The following is a 19517-nucleotide window of genomic DNA, read 5'->3' as shown; positions in this document are numbered from 1 at the left end:
ACAAGCTGCCAAATAATATACTCTACTTATGTTATTACATCCTCACAACAGCCCTTTGAAATTTTAGAAACGGGTGGCCTGGATAACACATATTTAGTGGTCAATGCCCCCCCACCCCACCCCTTTTTTTAATCTTAGATCTGTTGGATTTTTTTTTTTTCACTTCTTGTTACTATTTCTCTGCTAAAAGTATATTTTATTGAATTTGGTTTTCGCCTTGAAGTTTTTCTAGGGAGGATTGAAAAAACTGTTTCCATACCTCCCTCAGTGGTATTCATTGATCTTACTGAAGGAGTGACAGCAACTTAATATATTTAAATTGAATTCTTGATGAAATTCATTAAGAACTTAGAACATGCAGATAATGAGGTTACAGTTGAAATAGTGGCAGAGCTGTTTTCCAGCATCAGAGAGATAAAGTGGAGGCTCATAAGTCTAGCTCCTTCCATATTTTTATATACTTAATATTAACACTAAGATAACCTAGAGGTATGTTGAAGAGAGGTCAGCATTTAACAGCCTAAGCAGTGCTGTTGAATGTGGTTTGTTAACAGAATCAAGAGAAAAGAAAGAAATGAGTAACATGAAATAGTTTAGTTTATTTTGTGTATTTGAGTATGCCTTAATGAATATCACCAATCTTCTAAATGCTCGTTTTCTATTGCAAAATAAAGTTTTCCTTTATGTTTTGCAAAAGGAAAGATTTGCTAATCAATTAGCAGTGTAAAGCTTTTTTAAAGAATGACTGAATTACAAGAGAGGGAGACCATTAAAGACCATAAAAGCACGAAGAGACCACAGTTTACTTTTACATTTGGGTTTAATTTATGTCTCATTATATATATAAAATGGCATGGAGTTAAACCTTTATAAGACAGAATCATCCGGTAACTTGATTATTTATTTTCCTTGTTATCACCAAGAAATTCCACAGTACTTTAAAGGTACTTATATATTACTATTACTACTAATAGAAATAATAGATTTCTATTATTAATAGAAATTGGGCTTACTAAGAGTGTTTATACTAATTTCAGCTAAGATTTGCTAATGCTAATTGTGTGTTAGGGATTATAATGTTTTACATTCAACCAATGAAGAGATGAGGAAGGTAACTAAAAAAATGCTTGGTCGTAACCAGTGTGTATTTTTACAACTAGAATTAAGTAAAAACACATAGGATGACCTCATAGAATGCAAAATTTTCATATTCCAACAATATCAAGTACTGCATATCAGAAAAATTGGAAAGGAAATGCAGAGAGCAAGTGAGAGGAAGTGTGTATACTTTGCTTTATTTTTTAACAGCAGGAATTTCAAGAGTATCATTTAAAGCTGACAAAAATCAAGTTATAGGATTATAAGCACATTTAGCACTACAGAGGTAATTTTAAAATTACATTATTGATTAAAATTTAGTAGTGAGGTTTGTGGTAATAAATTTTTTCTGTGTGTTGATTGTGGTGGTAATTTCATGACTCTGTATTTTTATCAGATCACATAGATTTATACACCAAAAAGGGCAAAAAAGAGTTTCACTGCATGTAAATTATACCTCAATAAAAGTCATTTTTAAGAAAAGCGAAGATACATTTCCCACTCCTTCAGATCAAATACATTATGACATGATATGATTTCTCACTTTTCTGAAAAATATATTAAAGCTGTGCGGTAAACCTATGCTCATTTCTGTATTTGTTGCTAGTATTATCAGTGCATCTCTCTTTTTAATTAAAAATAATAATTGGGTGATTAAAAAGAGGGAAGTGAAGGGGATAAACAATGAAATGTACTAATTTTATCATTACTCATAATTAGAGATTAATAAAGAATTTTAAAAATTGAAAAAAGATATTCTCTGAGGTTGTAATTTTAAACTTAGTTACTAGAATAAATAATACTCAGGAAAAAGCAGAAAGACCGTGTAGTGAGCTACTTAAAAACAAAACAAAAACTACAGCTAAAGAAAAGATAATTTAAAATAATATAGTTGTAAACAAAAACTTTCTCATATCGATAAATATAAATAAACTAAACTCACCTATTCAAAGAACAAGAATTTTAGATTGGGTCACAAAAGAAAACCCAGTTGTGTGCACGTTATAAGAGTCACAGATAAAGTTATTCAGAAAAGTTAAAAGGATGAAAATATATTCAGGTAAATTAAAAAAGAGAAAGAAAAATGAAAATATCACTTATGATATTAATACCAAAAGAGGAATTTGAGACAAAATGTTACAAAATTTATCATATGAAACTCCAATTGAATAAACTGAAAATTATTGTAAATAATAATTTAGTATATTATAGAGATACAAAATTAGAAATAAGCAAGACTTTGATGAAAACAACTTTATTACTTAAGGATTCATAAACAAGATTTAAGTAAATGAAAACAGACCTAGCTGGTGTGGCTCATTGGATTGAGCACTGACCTGCGAACCAAAGGGGTCGCCAGTTCAATTCCCAGTCAGGTCACATGCCTGGGTTGCGGACCAGGTCCCCATTTGGTGGTGTGCAAGAGGCAACCACACATTGATGTTTCTCTCCTTCTCTTTCTCCCTCCCTTCTCCTTTCTAAAAATAAAAAAATAAAAATTAAAAAAAATAAAATAAAAATAAATTTAAAAAAATGAAAATACATACCATGTTCTTGGATAGAGAGAATTGACACCATTAAGATGTCAATTTTCCCAAAAATAATTTGAAATGAAATATAATCCCCGAGCATTGACAGTTGTTAAAGATAGGTAAGTACATGAGAGTTAATTATGTTCTTCCCTATTTTGCATGTGTGTTTGAAAATTTTTACAGGATAAATTTTCTAAAATTGCAATGTAATTCCAACCAACATGTTTTTTTTTTAATTAGGGTTAAAAGTTTTTAAAATAGGAATGGCAAAGAAAACTAAGGTGGAAGGGTGGCAAAGTGGGAGTGGGGAAACGAGAAGAATAGTGCTACCAAATATTATAACACATTTAAATCCCTAATATTTACAATAATGTACTTTGGGCTTTTGAATGGACATATGAGTTGAACAGAATAGAAAATCTTAATATAGACCAAATAATATATAACATCTTATATATTAATTAAGGAAGTAATTTACTGTAGCTAGTTGTGTTGAGACAATTAGGTAGCCCTCTGTGTAAAACAGACATAGTAGTGTTTAAGTTTAATCCACACTATAAGTTGTACACAGTACATATTAAATTAGTCAAAGCTAAAGGCAAAAAAAAAAAAAAAAAAAAAGGTAAAAATACTAGCAGGAAACATAGGTGTATTTCTTTATAAACTTGGGTGAAGGAGGCTTTCTAAATAAGAATTTAGAATTCATATGCCTTAGAAGAAAGATTAATAGATTTGATTATATCTCAATAAACTATAAATGACAGAATATGCCATATACAAAGTCATAAGAGAAACTACATATTGGAAAAAAATATTTCAGTTATCACCAACAAAAAGCTAATCACCTTAACATAGACATAGATCTTATAAATAAATAGAAAATTGGACAAAGAATTGAATGGCAGCTCATAGAAAAGGAAATAGATTACTCTTATTTAAACATCTGCTTAGTCTCTGTCATGTTATGAAAAATCTCCAGTCTAAGAAATCTGCCTTACTGAAGATTGAACATAATTTTTCTGTCTTTTCTTCATGAAGTTTTAGCTTTTACATTTAGGCCTATGATTCATACCAAGTTAATTTTTGTGAATTATGTGAAGTAAGAATAGATGTTAATATTTTTCAGCACCTTTTGTTGGCAACTAATTGGCCAAATACATGTAGGTCTGTATCTGTATTCAGTTTGTTCAATCTGTAAGTCTCATCTTTTCACCAATGCTATGCTTTCTCAATTGTTTTTACTTTATACTAAGTATTGATATCAAGTAAAGGGAGGCCTTCATCTTTTTTCTAAAAATTGCTTTGGCAGTTTGGTCATATGTGTTTGTGTGTTTATATGGTTTTCAAAATTAATTTTAGAATCTTACTAATTTTAGAATGTATTGATTCAGAATCTGTCAACTTTAAAAAGAATGCTATTATTATGACAGAATTGGCTTGAATGAATGAATCAATTTGAGAATAATTAGCATCTAAATATCTTCTTTTTTTTTTTTCAGATTTAATGTGTTTTATTGATTAAAATATTACATTTGTGCCAATTTCCCTTCCCTCTGCTCCCCTCCACCCGGTGGCCCCCCTCCCTCCAGTTGTCCCCCCCTTTTAGATTATGTCCATTAGTTGTGCATACAGTTCCTCCCAACCTCTCTCCGTCTATTTCATTCCCTCCTACCATGATCCCCAATTCCTATATCATCTCCCTCCCTCTCCCCACTCCCCCTCCCTGTTGACCTCCCCCCAATATGCTTCCCGTACCCACAGTTCCTTTTCCACTCTCGTTGCCTGTTTAGTTTGCCTTTGTTTCATCTCCCTAGCTTCTGTTTTTTAAACCAGTCCCTTTAACATCTCATATAACAGTGGTTTGGATCTAATGAACTCTTTCAGTTTTATTTTGTCCTGGAAACACTTTCTCTGTCCTTCTATTCTGAATGACAGTTTCGCTGGATAGAGTATTCGTGGTTGTAGGTTTTGGATTTTCATTACTTTGAATATTTCTTGCCAGTCCCTTCTTGCTTGTAGGGTCTCCCTTGAGAAGTCAGCTGATAGTCTAATTGGGACCCCTTTGTACATAATTCTTTTCTTCTCTCTTGCTGCTTTTAAGATTCTCTCTTTATCTTTAATTTTTGACAATTTGATTATAATGTGTCTTGGAGTGGTTCTCCCTGGGTCCAGTCTCTTGGGAACTCTCCTTGCTTCCTGGACCTGCAAGTCTATTCCCTTCCCCAAGTCTGGGAAGTTCTCCTTTATTATATTTTCACTCAATTTTTCAAGTTCTAGTTCATCTTCCTCACTCTCTGGCAAACCAATGATTCTTATGTTGGGCCTTTTATAGCTGTCCCAGAGGTTTCTGATCCTCTCATTGTTGCTTCCCATTTCCTCTCTCTGCATTGGTTGACTGCTTGTTCCTTCTCCATATTCCAGTTTGTTGAAATGAACTCTGGATTTTTTTTCCTCACCATCTGTCTCGTATGTGGTTTTGTTCCTTTCGTTATGAATGTTTTTCGCTTCTTATCTTTTTCCTGCTCTTTTGTGAATTCTGTAAGCCACCTGATAACAATGGCCCAGAACTGAGCCTCTGACAGGTTTCTTATCTGTTCATCTGTCAGGTTCTCTATCTGTTGCCTGGTGAGCTGCATCACCGGGATTTCTATAGTTGTCTGCCTCATTTTGACAGATGCGTTTTGTTTTCTTGGGCCGGCTGTCGGGGGCAGTGCCTGTGTACGCGTCACAATTCAGCAACCGGCGCCTGTCTGCGACCTATTTCGCAGCCCTGTGGTGCTTTCTTTGGGGGTGGGGGTCCAAGGTGGATTCACACAGTTATTCAGCTAGGAGACCGGGATCCGTCCTCCCGCCCCCCTGGGCCTCACTGTTCAAGGCGATGGGGTGGCTGTTTTCCCCAGCGCTGGGGTCGTGCACTGCCAGGGGCTTGACTGCCTCCGGGCTTTTTCGCCGCCCCGCCGCTGACCGCAAACAGCGCTGCCCTCTTTAACTCTTACCTGCCCGAATGGCACCGCTGGTTTATAACTTCATATGTTGGGCTTCCGTGTAGTTTTATTTTCTGGAATTTCTAGTTATCCTTTGTTTTGAAGTAGTTGTATTCCTCTCTAGTTGTAGAGGGAGACCTAGCATGTCCGTCTAAGCCTCCATCTTGGCCGGAAGTCCCCTAAATATCTTCTGATCCTAGACCACAATATATCTTCATTTTTTCAAAGTTTTCTTTATTTTCTCTTGGCATTGTTTTGTAATTTTAAATGTAGAGGTCTTGCACATCTTTTGTTAAATTTATTCTTAAGTATTTAAATTTTTATTTTTCTTATAGTTGGACATTTTTAAATTTCATTTTTCAGTTGGGTGCTGCTTGTATAAAAATACTGGGTTGGCCAAAAATCCCTTTAGTTTTTTTCCCTAAAATAAAACATTTTTAATTTTCACCAATACCTTTATTGATTTGTATATTTTGAGTGTCAGCTGTCTCCAACATGGTATAATGTTGATTATTCTCAGTTAATGTCTTGATTTGATCACTATTAACTTCAACTAGTCTGCTCTCCCACGGAGCATCATCCGGTGAGAAATCTCCAGTACGAAACTTCGCAAACCCCTTTTGACATGTTCGATCAGTCACAGCACCTTCTCCATATACTGCACAAGTCTTTTTTTGTTTTTCAGTTGCATTTTTACCTTTCTTGAAATAATAAAGCATAATATGCCAAAAATGTGGCATATATTATTCCATCTTAAATATTAAAAATGGCTACACAAAAATTCACCAACTTTGATAAGTTTATTTTTAATGCATGCTGATATGACAGCTGTCACAATACAATCTTAACAAAATTGTTTCAAACGAAGTTAAAGACCACTGAGTGCTATTAGAGCCATTTTAAGGAATAAACCAAAAAACTTTGTGACCAACCCAGTACAATTGATTTTTGTTTATTAGCTGTGTATCCTATGACCTTGCTTACTTTTCTTGTTCTAGTAGCTATTTTATAAATTCCTTAGGCTTTTTTACGTACACATTATATCATCTGCAAATAGAGACAGTTTACTTCTATCATTCCATACCTTGTACCTTTAATTATTTTTGGCCTATAACTCTTTCAATAAAATAGGAGACAATAAGTCCATTGAGATATAAATATATAAATAATCTGAAAGTTATATTAATAATGGGACCTTGGCTGGTGTGGCTCAGTGGATTGAGTGCTGACCTGCGAACCAAAGGGTGGTTGATCTCTTCCCAGTCAGGGCACATGCCTGGCTTGTGGACCAGGTCCCTGGTTGGGGGTGCGTGAGAGGCAACCATGCATTGATGTTTCTGTCCCTCTTTCTCCCTCCCTTCCCCTCTCTCTAAAAATAAATAAATAAAATCTTATGGGGGAAAAAAGAAAGAATGGGATATTTGCCTAGTTTCAAAGAACCTCACCACAAACTGTCTTTTAAGTACAATAAGAGAGTAAATATCAGTGTAGAAGCCTAGCAGACTCCACTTAAATCATGTAATCAGGGTTGGCAGCCTCAGGAATGGGAAACATACCCTTCCTGATAACATAGGGAATTTCATACATAATAAAGAAGTGGGCAGCAAAATAGAGTGCAGATATATGCTATTGACTGATCTGTGTCTCTCAAAGGTTTTATATTGAAAGCCTAACCTACACTAATAAGAAATTGCCTCTGTTATAAATTCTAGATTTGCAAATATGCTTCCCTTATTATTTCCCTTTCCATGGAAAACTGAGCCATACAGTTTTCTCACTATTCTCTTAATTTTTGCTTAGTTGCTTTCCTTTTTAGTGTTCTTTTTGTCCATCATTTCATTTCTTTACTTAGAATAAAGTTGAACATTTCCATTTTTCTCACTTTGCCTTGAAATTTTTTTAATCTTCAATTTTTCCTAACCCTTTTCTCCTCTTTCACTTCCAAGAAGTGTCCATTTACTATAGGAAAATGGTGTTTCTATTTCTCTTGTCTTCCATTTGAAAAACAAAGTGTGGCATAATAGGAAAAGTATAGACTTTGCAGTTAGACCATAAGTTGAATCCCTGCTTTGGCAATTGACTAGTTATCTAATTAGATGATTAAGACCAATAATTTGGGGTAACAGGAATGACAGCTCTGCTTAAGACACAGAGGCAGACAAACGCAGGAGCCTGTCAAGACGAGGAGACAGAGAAGTATGGCCAAAAGGGGGAATGGATCAAGGTTCCAGTGGGAGAACTAAGTGATGAGGAGATGGCCAGCCTAACAAATGAGGAAGCAGCCAACCTAACAGACACAAGGTTCGAAACACTGGTGATAAAGATGCTCATAGGCTTGACAGATATGCTTAAGTATGGCAAACGCATCAGGGAAGAAGTAAAGGCTATGCTACATGAAACGAAGGAAAATCTGCACGAAACCAATGGTGAAGAGAAGAAAACCAGGGTTCAAATTAATGATTTGGAACATAAGGAAGAAATAAACAGTCAGCCAGTGCAGAATGAGGAAACAAGAATTGAAAAAAAATGAGGAGAAGCTTAGGAACCTCTGGGACAACTTTAAGCATGCCAACATCTGAATCATAGGGGTGCCAGAAGAAGAGGAAGAACAAGAAATTGAAAAATTATGTGATAAAATAATGAAGAAAAACTCCCCAAATTTGGCAAAGGAAATAGACCTACAAGTCCAGGAAGCACAGAGAGTCCTAAACAAGCTAGACCCAAAAAGGACCACAACAAGACACGTCATCATTAAAATGCCAAAGGTGAAAACATAGAAAGTCTTAAAAGCAGCAGGAGAAAAGCAGAAAGTTATCTACAAAGGGGTACCTTTAAGACTATCAGCTGATTTCTCAAAATAAACTTCGCAGGCAAGAAGGGACTGGCAAGCAGTATTCAATGTGATGAAAAGCAACCTACAACCAAAATTACTCTATCCAGCAAAGCTATCATTTGGAATGGAAGGGCAGATGAAGTGCTTCCCAGACAAGGTGAAGCTAAAGGAGTTCATCATCACCAAGCCATTATTATATGAAATGTGAAAGGGACTCACTTAAGAAAAAGAAGATCAAAACTATGAACATTAAAATGACAACAAACTCACAACTATCAACAACTGAATCTAAAAAATAAAAACAAAATTCAACTAAGCAAACCAGAATAGGAACAGAATCATAGGTATGGGGATCATTTGGAGGGTTACCAGCTGGGAAGGGGAAGAGGGATAAATAGGGAATTGGTGCAGGGATTAAGAAGCATAATTGGTTGGTACAAAATAGACAGGGGGAAGTTAAGAACAATATAGGAAAGGGTGAAGCCAAAGAACTTATGTGCACGACCCATGGACATGAACTAAGGGGAGTGGGATTGCTGGAGGCAAGGAGGATATTGGGCAGAAGGGAGCAAAGGGGAAAAAAATTGGGACTACTGTAACAACATAATGAATAAAATATACTTAAAAAAAAGACCAATAATTTGGGCAAATTACTTTTATCTCTCTTAACTTCAGTTTCCTTTTCTAAAAATGAGGATTATAATCCTGCTTTATAGAGTCTGTCAAAGTCTCAAATGATTTGACATTACATCGTTAATCAATGTTAATTTCCCTCCTGAGTTACAGATGTTAAACATGAGATTGATTAGTGTTAGATGTTTACCTTGTAAAAATGAGAAATGAATCTAAGCATCATGATATTAAAACCTGCCTTTTATATAGCACTCGACTTTTACATAGCTTATTTCGGTGGGCTGTCAGTTGCAGTGAATCAGAGTGCTTAGAGGTTTCTTTTAGTATTTCCATAATTCATTCTCTTTCCTCATCATTATAGCAGCTTTTTCACATTTACTATTTTGGCTTCTTTCAGCGATATTGCAGTAGTATCAATATTTACTCTTGTTTTTAAGTTCATAATACTTCAATACACATTGCAGCTATATTTTTAGACTAGCTAAGCTTTGATGGGCCTATTCACTGTTGTAAATTAATGATGAGAAAATGTTTTCAATTTCCAAATAAGTATTAGTTTTTAAGATACCCTTGTTATGTAAACTGGAAGTTAATATTTTAAGCTTATTCAACTCCCAAAATATTTGCTGATTTAGTGGCTTAGTAGTACATTTATTTTCTTGTGCATATTGATCATTTTATCATTGACTTATTTCATTCAGATCTTTCTTCATTATCGTTCTTATATATTGTGAAAGAATAGTTTATTTTTACCTTTCTCCCCTTTTCTTCTAAACATTTTACTCTCTTGTTCCATACAAGCAATGATGCTCATGTTTACGAGGAATTGTTTCTTTATTCATCTCAGTCTTATCCTTTAGTGTCCAAAAGTTTGTGAGGCATTTTCCATCTTTATCTATTCACCATGTGAGCTGTTGTAGTGACAAATGGCTTCTGGGCAGTGAATCGAGAAGGACACAGATGTCAAAGCTGTGAATTTATAAATGGTCTTTTAAGAGGGTGCGTTTGTCCAATCAGCGCTTTGTTAATTTCACCTACACGAAGGAATAATTATTCAGTTATGCTTCTATCTGACAAAAATCAAATGACAAATGTGTCAAAATGTGAAGGCAAAGGGTTAGTCTGGATTCTGGCAGGTGGCCCAACATTTTAGCCAGCTGTGGAGGTGGATATAGAAGCAAACTGACCTATAACACTGATTACAAGTTGTTTATGAATATTCATGGAACTTACTAAATGAAAGATAAGTAATTTCATTTCTAAATTTTAACAAATACATAAACTGTATTCCTGTACCTTTGTGAAATATGATTAACTTGGAAATATACCTCAACACTAGAAAAAGTAAAAATCATAATTCTGTTTATATTGTTTCTTTTTCTTTCCAACATATTTTCAAAAATTACTTTTAGTGAGATGTCGTTTCTCCTTACTAAAAACTTATCCTTAATTCTTAGTAGTATAACAGTGCATCATATTGCTTCATAGACACAGAATCAGAGGTTAGCGTATTTTTTTTCTACCAAAGAGCAGATAGTAAATATTTTCAGCTTTGTAGGCCATACAATTTCTGTCCCAACAACTCAACTTTACCGCAGTAAAAGCCATAGACCAGAGGTAAGTAAATGAGTGGCTGTGTTTCAATTAAACTTTATTTACAAAAACAGCAGACTGCATTTGACCCTGGCCCATAGTTTACCGACTCCTGATATAGAGACTGATGATATTTTTTATATTTCACTAAGATTTTTAATAATAGCCTGAAATAAAAGGACTCTATGAACTATGTTAAGTTGAATGTCTCTGCACTCCAGAGGATATTCAATTCTCACGTACTGTAACATGAATGGCACGCTCTGACGTAGTACAATGTGGTGGCCCTGATAATACCACCCTCATCCATTTCTTTCTCCTCTTTATCAGGAGTATCTGTGTCTGGTTTGCTGCCTGTTTTTGTAGATAATGTTTTATTGGAACATAGCCATACTCATTTATTTACGTATTGTCTGTGGCTGCTTTCACACTAGAGCAGCAGAGATGAGTAGTTTCAACAAACACCATATGGCCTGCAAAACCTAAAATAATTATTTTACAGAAAATGTTTGCTGACCCCTCATTTATACCCTTATTATGATCCTTTTTAAAGATGAGATTGCAGGGCATTATGTGGGAAAGCCTCTGTGATTGTCATACTAAGTCCCACATAGGATGCTTAAAGAATTTTGCAAATGTATCAGGTTGCTTCAGATTTCTGCTTCTTCAGTGTTTCTCATCTTAAGGATCTGATTTAAGAAATTAAACATGTTTTCCTGTAGGTGATATTCTTGCTGGGTTAGCATTTTCAATAACAAATCAGTTACTTTGAAGAATTTGTATCAACCAGGAATTTCAGCACAGGCAAGAAGGTCACCACATCTGTAGAGGAAGCAGAGGGAAGTACCTGAATTTACAAGGCAGTAGACTCTAGCCCAAGTGCAGCTCTCAACATCTGCCTCACCCTGTAGGGAGGACTAGAGAAACCTCTCATTAGTGGCCAAGCACCAAGTATTTTTTCTGAGTATCTCACCTGTCAGGTGAGGAAGAAGCAATTGCTTTGATGCCAGCAGATCTTATCATGGGCTTTATTTGGAAGATAATTTGGTGCTGCTGCCATTGAATAATAAAATTCCTAGGGCTGTGGATAGAAACAAAGTTTGGGGAAAGGTGAGAGTTATTTCTCTACCATTTAAGTTTGAAGGCTAGCTAATAGTCTATGAAATTATTTCTTCTGTGCATTTCTTTGGTAATATGTACTTGCTTTTAATTTGTTGGAAGAGGAAAATGTCATTTATATTTTAATTTATGATAAATGTGGGTATATTTGAAGGACAGAGTTAATTTTGTTAGTCAAAAGTCAGTATTACTTTAAAATTTTTGTTATAAAGACTTATTATTAGAGGAGAGTTTCTTCCTGAATCACCCTCTTCCCTTATCACTCTTAACACTCTGGGTTTTCTTCTTCCTTCTGTGGCCCTAGCCTCTCAGCCATTTCTTCTCAGCATCCTTTTCTTCTGCACAGCTCTTACATTCTGTTGCTCATCATGTACTCTCCTTGGGTAATCTCATGAGCTCCCAACACTTACATTTCCATTTACATGCTTATGGTCCTAAACTTATATCTTGAACCCAGATCATCTCTTGAATTTCAGACCTGCATATTCAGCTGTTGATTGCATATTTTTACACATTTGCCTCATAAGCATTAAATTCTCATGTGCCTCTTGAATCTGCCCTTATTTACTCCCTGTTATAATGGTTAGTACCACACTCTGCCCAGTTGCTAAAGCTAAAAACTCATTCTTGACTCTTCCCACTTCCTCAGCTCCACAGCCAGCCAGTCTTACAGTCTTCAGTAACCCTTGAAGAAGTCCTCCTTTCAGTCCCACAGCCATCGCTACCTCCGATCACCTGGATTATTACACTTATCTCTTCTTTTGTCTCTTAGTTTTACACACTCCCTTTCAGTCTCCACGTTGCACTCCAGAAGGCCTTTCTAAAACCAAATTGGCTTACCATTATTCTTAGAATAAAATCCAGTTTACTAATGTCATTTGCCTAGCCATGTTTCTTTGATCCCTACTTGCCTTTGTAGCCTTATATCTCTCGGTTTCTCTCAAATTGGAGTGTATGTTAATTGTGACTACATATGCACTCTGCTCGCTCTACCTGGAACACTTTTCCTACCCACCCCTAACTTACTTGGTCTTTAGTTCTTATCTTACAGAATACCCCTGTTCTCTTTCTGTAAGCCATATCTGAATTAGCTATTTCTGTGAACTCCCTTAGTACCTTATAATTCCTCCTTCTTAGTATTTATAACCTCACATATAATTGCCCATTTATTTGTCAAAAAAATGTCTAAAATAAGTGTCTTAAGAGTAGGGACATATTCCATAAATTAGAATAAGTTACCTGGCACATACTTGATGCTCATTTTTACTTCTCTTTTATAATAAATAAGAGGTGGTCATATGAACTGGTCTTCTACACAACTATAACATTCCATCTCATATTTTTTACATGTCACATAATCTTTTTAAATGGTTTGTCTCTTTCTGCATGTTTCAGAGGAATATATAAAGATCTAGTACCTTATCGAAGTCAACATAAGTTTAATATTAATAAATATGTTCATTTCAGGATTATCTAATTATGCCATCCTCTTTTAATTATTTTAATAGCAACCCGTCAGTGAAATCCTTATTTTAATTTTACCATCATAATAATGAAAATATTTTTTTCTTAAAGATTTTTTAAAAGATTGAACTTGGTTATTTTCCTTTATTTACACCTTCATATATCCTCTATTGGTAGTAATCAGTTACTCGTAATTCATACTGATGGATTTGGTATTTATATTTAGTCTTTAAAAATTTCATTTTGTAGTAAAGGGAGATAATGCTAAATTGCTGGGTATTTTATTTCTTACAGTCTACCCTGATATTTGCACTATCAGCCTTGTGGCAGTAAGTGATGTGGATAAACATGCAGATAGAATTGCTTTCTGGGATGACGTTTATGGCTTCAACATGTCCTGCATGAAGAAAGCAGTTATTCCAGAAGCTGTTGTGGAAGTTGTAGATCCAAAGACTCTTATTTCAGACCCATGTAGTATTAAGGTAGGTATTTTACCAATTTTATTCTCTTTAACACTATTGCCACTTTTCTTAATTTTTATTTATGAGTTTAGTATTTGAAATTAAGATAGATTTTGTATGTGGTCCTCCAAACAGTAATTATTCCTATTTTAATCAGTCTAAAACAATTTAAAGTCTAATATTTACTAGTTAACTGTATCATCCCTTTGAAATCCCTTCCCTTCATATATTGAAGTTCCTTATACTTAGGGGTTGAGTCATTTACTTTGACTTAGTGAAGGTGAAAAGCCATTTCTGCTTCATCACCACCTCCTGGCTTTTATTCTACCTTTTATAGCCAGATAATTCATTCGTATCCTATATTCCACACAGTTTAGCTTCTCGTACTCAAATTTCTTGTAGTCCTTTCAGAGTAATTATAGATCATTTTTTCATGAAACTAAAGTCCTACTGTGTTCAGATTTTTCAGTTAATTTCTTTAGTGTTTTAATATCTTATTCTTTACATTGTAAATATTTAGTTTTATTATGAATTTTGCTATGTCACATTTACATGGGTTGAATAATAGCATATTAACTTTTTTAAAAAACAATTTGTCTGTTTTGGTTAGATAAATAAATATAGCCTGTTTAGTTTTTGGTTCAAACATTGTCTTCTCTTTTTACTCACTCTGTTACTTTCATAGCATCAATAATTGTTCTTTGCACAAAGAAGATATTCAGTAAATGTTTATTAATTTCCTTAAATGGATAAAATATTTAAAATTAGCATAGACTAATAAACATGTAAAGTTTTTCCACAAGAACAAGCTGATTAAAATTGCATTCAGCTTTTAAGGAAAAAAAAAATACAGTCTGATTCATGATTATAGGACTGTTTAGTGCTCTGGTACTGATAGTAAAGGATTTATTAGGATTCTTTGGCTCAGGGGTAGGAGTGTACAGTTATAGCCAACTCAACCCTAAGGCTGAGCAGAAAGGAGGTTTGTGGTGGGGGAGGGGAGGGCTAAATTCTCTCTCTAGCGATCTCTTTGCTCAAATGCCAAAAACCTGCTATGAGTAAACAATTGAAATAGAAAATTTGGAACTGAAAAATGGAGATGTTTAAAAAAATATGCTCTCTCTTTTAAAACATTAATGAGTTATTTATTTGTTTGTTTGTTTAGGCAAATACAGTTTGTTCTGTGTTTCCAGTACCACTACAAATAAAATGCAACTACTTTGTAACTTTTCAACTTTCTCAAACTATTTACAGTAGAGTAATGCTTCAGGTATATAGTCCTGTTATGATTTGTGTTCACTGTGTTACAGTCTACTGGTAGAAAGTCAGCCGTTGACAGCATTTATAGCATACTCTGGTCACACTGCTATAGCTGATTCTGTCTACTCCACAGTAACATGGAAGAGGATTTGCACCAGAACAGATTGGGGGCGGGGGGAGGATATTTGGCCATTTGTTTTAGTTGAATCTTCATAGTTGGTTTTGCTAACAAACATCTTCGAATACAGTTACAAAATGAATTCTAAAACACTTTGTCCTTTTCATTAGTATATGTTTTCAAGTTGGCATTTCCTATAAAAATATTGACTGCTATCACAAAATTTATAGCAGATGTGTACCACTAGTGGTATACAAAATTTTAGTTGGAACACAGGAAAACATTTTTTATTTGAAAGTATTTTAGCATATTTTAGAAAAATCTTTAGCACATCAGAGCCATGATTTGATATATACTATTCTCAGAAGAAGTCCAAGTAAAAAATACTAATTTGATTTAAAGAAAAACTAAATGATAGTTCTAGTAGCCCTTAAATTTGCAAACTCCCAAAAGTGGGGTATAAACGATTTAAGTTAGCAAAACATTGGTTTACAGTAATCCTTTTTGCATAAAAGGAAGTATTTATCTGTTTTGGTTTTACTATTTTTAATAAATTATTTTTTCCACTCTTGTTTAATGGGTAGCATATAGATTGCCATACGACATCTGTCTCAGATTTGGAGTTTTCTTCAGATTTTACCCTGAATATCACAGAGACATCCTTGTGCACGGTAAGCTATTTCATTCTACTTTCACAAATTTCACTGGCAGTGCAGTTGATTGTCAGGCTAATGAATTAATTACCACTCTTGTGATAAATGAAAAAGATTATTGCCTTTGACAGTCTATCTTTGCCTTTGTTATGCTATTGAACAGATCCGTTTTAATAGGTCAGTAGACTTCAAAAAAGTTAGTTTAGTTCAGAAGAGAAAGTATTAGGAAACCCTGTTTGCATAATTATTTTTTATATTTTTGTGTGAAAAATAATAAAGAAACTGATGATTTATCTTTTTAAAAAAATCAACCTGGTATAATAGGCTTAAGAAAAGTTAGATCTGGATTCATGTTTGGTTCTGCCACTTAATAGTTTGTTACTTTGTTCAAGTTCCCTAGGTACTCTGTACCACAGACTAATCAACTCCTTTAAGAAAAATGGTAATAATTCCTTCTATCTTGAAAAGACTGGTTACAGAGATTAATGAGAAAATATATGTAAAAGCACCTATAGTGTAACTAGAAATGTTAGGTTATTAAAATACATTAATTTTTCCTAAATAATTTCTAAATATATTAATATATATTAATACTTGTCTTTACCAGGAGACCCATAATGTTAATAAAATGTGGGCTTTTACTTAAAGTATGAATTTACATAGGTGGTATTAATACAAGTATTATATTTTTAAATTATTTATATAGTTTTAGAAATATATATCTTGAATAGTTAAAAATTTTATTGAAAATTGTATTGTCAGAAACTATGAGAAAGAGTATAGTTGTGTTAACTTTGACTCTTCAACCTGATTCCTTTAGATATTGTGTTCAGATGAGCATACAAAAGATTTTGCAGCTTCTTTAATTGTTTCAGTTTATTTTGACCCAGTAATTATTTTATATTGAAATGAGTTTTGCATGTGCTTTGATGTTTTGAGAAGTTATTCTTTTAGTTGAAGTTGGTTTTGCAGTTTTTAAAAGTTAAATATCTAGATCTCAGATTTATAATTTTGGGTCACACATTTATTTATTTATTTGATGAAAAGCAAAATTTCATCCTCCCCCTTAATTTTCCTGAGATTTTCTACTTCTGCTCTCAGTAACTGAAATAATATGGTCAATTGAAGTTACAGAGTACAGGCTTTAACTTCTAAACTTACTGTTTTGATATTAGTAGTCCTTACGAATTAAAGAAGACTCCCTGATTGATGGCAGTTGACTAATCTGTAAAGAATTCTTACATAGAAATGAATTGTCATCACCAGTATTATTAAACAATACTTCAGATCTGCTTTTGGTGACCTTCACAAATGTAAAACTGTAGTGAAGACTTCAAAAACTGTTTATAGTTGTGTGTTTTTAAAATAGGTATAGGCAGATGAGTTTATTGAGTTTCATTGAAATGTTCTATATTTTCTGGGCGTTGGTCAGGATTCTTAGTTTCAGACAGTAGAGTCCAAATCAGCTTATTTAAACAGAAAGGGATTTACTAAAGAGAATAAGATAATTTTCAGACACATTGGGAGAGCTAAAGGAAGGGACTATATTTTGAATTTCTAGAAACAACTTCTAGAACCACATCTTAGACCTGGCCTGCTACCAAGCTGCCTCTGTAAAGTCTAATGCCCCCAACATACTCGGTAAGTGGTAGCCACCACTCACAGTCCCTTTAGAACCATCCTGTTCCCAGCCCCCGGCCTTCTCAGGCTGTCTGGTTTCTTCTTACCCTTACTTAGCATATTCGCTGAAGCTAGGATATGCTGTACCCTAGTTACCAATAAGTCTTGAAAAGTAGTTTTAGCTACAATAGTGTTATTCTGTAGAGTTCCATAACATATATATGGAATCATTTTTTATGTCCCATTATTTGGGATAGAGTAGAAGCAGCTTTGTGTTAAAAATTGCACTTATCCTTCAATGATCATAGTTTTAGTCTACATATTTAAAAGAATAAAATAGAAAGCAACAAAAGAAAAAAATCCTGGTGAAGCGTATTTAATTCAAAGATTATCACAATTTTTGTATTGAAGAGTAACATATCAAATAGGTACTTTCTGCATTTATTTGTCCCTGTACGATCAAAGTTCCATACAAAAAAGGAATCAGAAGCAAACTATTTTCTTGAATCTGTAAAGAACCTTTTAGGTTCACATTTTTATTTCCAAGTCACCTGAATGGTTTTCATATAAAATTCTGGAAATGAGGCAGGAGCAGGGTTTAGGAGGAGGGGGCAGGACACAGGAGTGGACTTGTATATGTCTGATTACCGCTGAATGACATAGTTCTATAACTGACCTTGAGAGGAATGTATAGTTCAGAACAATAATTATTGGATGCATGTGAGGCACTGAAGATATAAATTTTAGTACTTAACATTCAGATTCAGCATTAACTCGTCAGAGATTATCCTTTCAAATAATTAGTCAATATAAATTGTCTTCCCATGGTGATATCTTACAGTCATTGAACACTTGCATGTCAGGCAATGTGCGAATCACTTTAACAGCATTATTTCATTTAGTCCTCGTAATAATTTCAGTTCACCTGTTTTTAAATTCACTGTTCTTTTCTTCATCTTTATCCTTTCTGCTGTTAAGATAGTCGATAAATATTTTTATTTTAAATACTACGTTTTTTAGTTCCAGAACTTACATTTTCATTTTGTTATCATTTTTTAACCAATTTGATCAATTTTTTAAAAATCTTAATTCCTTAACATTTATAATCCTTTTTCAGGGTCTATTTCCAAATTCCCTGAGCCATCTGTGAGTCCACTTCTGTTGCTTTTTTCTTTTACTTATGGGTAATATAAAATAATTTATATTTTATGCTAGACATTATATAAAATAATATTATAGATCATAGTAGGTAATATTTTACCCTACGAGAGCCTTGACCTACCTGTCAGGTAGCCGGATGAAGGGGCTCTTCTTTTATCTAATGCGGAGTTGAGTTTGGTCAGGGCTTTGTCTCACTGTTCATCTCCAGTGTCTTGAGCTCAGGGTTAGGCCACTTTTTCTTGCCAGTTTCCTGGAAAGACCATCAAAATAAAGCTGATTTTAGGGAGGAAGACAAAATCAAGATTTTATGAGGTTTGGAAGAACTGCTTTTCAGTGGGTCTCTCAATCTGGAGCAAGGGGTTGGAGGAAGAGGAAAGGTCCTGGTCTGGATTTGGCACGGTGCATTATCTAGCTGAGAATTGTTGGGCCCTGTGAAGGTTGGGTTTCTGAGGGTTGGGTTTCAGAGTGAATCTTGAAGAATAAACAGTCTAGTCGAGTCATCTGTTCTTGAGAAGAAGCATTTACTCTCAGGATTGGTTGAAAAATCTCTTGTTCATATAAATAGGTTTTCTTGAGGTGCCTGAAACAAAGAATCTCATCTTCTTGGACAAGAGTTTCTGGAATAACAGGATTGAATAGCAATGTGATGTTAACGGTGGTGGTGAACTGTGTAGTTGCGGATGATTTTGGCTTTCGTATCTAAGCACTGAAAGAAAACCTCTCTTTCTGCTTTGGAGCACAGCCTCCAGCTTCATCCACATTCTTGGTTTGCAGAGAGGACCAGCACTCCCTTTCAGGCTTCTCTAAATAATTGTGCACCATTCTAGCCCAGATCTGGCCACTCAAAATTGACTGGGTTCTCCTTGTTCCAGCAAAGTTCCTGTGATTCTGGCTTTTTGATCCCACTCTTTCTGTCTGCTTAACTGAGAAGGGCTCATCCCTCTCTGGAAATAGTTTATTTAGATTCCTTTGCTTCTAAGGTTCATCA

The 19517-nt window shown here is 34.4% G+C and overlaps 1 protein-coding gene across 1 annotated transcript in view; it reads left to right on the top strand.

Annotated features, from left to right (window-relative positions):
• PRMT3 (protein arginine methyltransferase 3) overlaps positions 1-19517 on the top strand; it is a 106121-nt gene that overhangs the window by 52606 nt on the left and 33998 nt on the right. Inside the window, exons 12-13 of the mRNA XM_090263159.1 lie at positions 13551-13738; positions 15680-15766. Of these exons, the coding sequence (XP_090119285.1) occupies positions 13551-13738; positions 15680-15766 (275 nt within the window). The remainder of the gene's footprint in view (positions 1-13550; positions 13739-15679; positions 15767-19517) is intronic.

This window comes from Furipterus horrens, unplaced genomic scaffold, assembly GCF_987537825.1.
Source record: "Furipterus horrens unplaced genomic scaffold, mFurHor1.1.pri manual_scaffold_2, whole genome shotgun sequence".
NCBI lineage: Eukaryota > Metazoa > Chordata > Mammalia > Chiroptera > Furipteridae > Furipterus > Furipterus horrens.
Note: the sequence above shows the minus strand (reverse complement) of the source record. Positions and strands in the feature narration are given on the sequence as shown.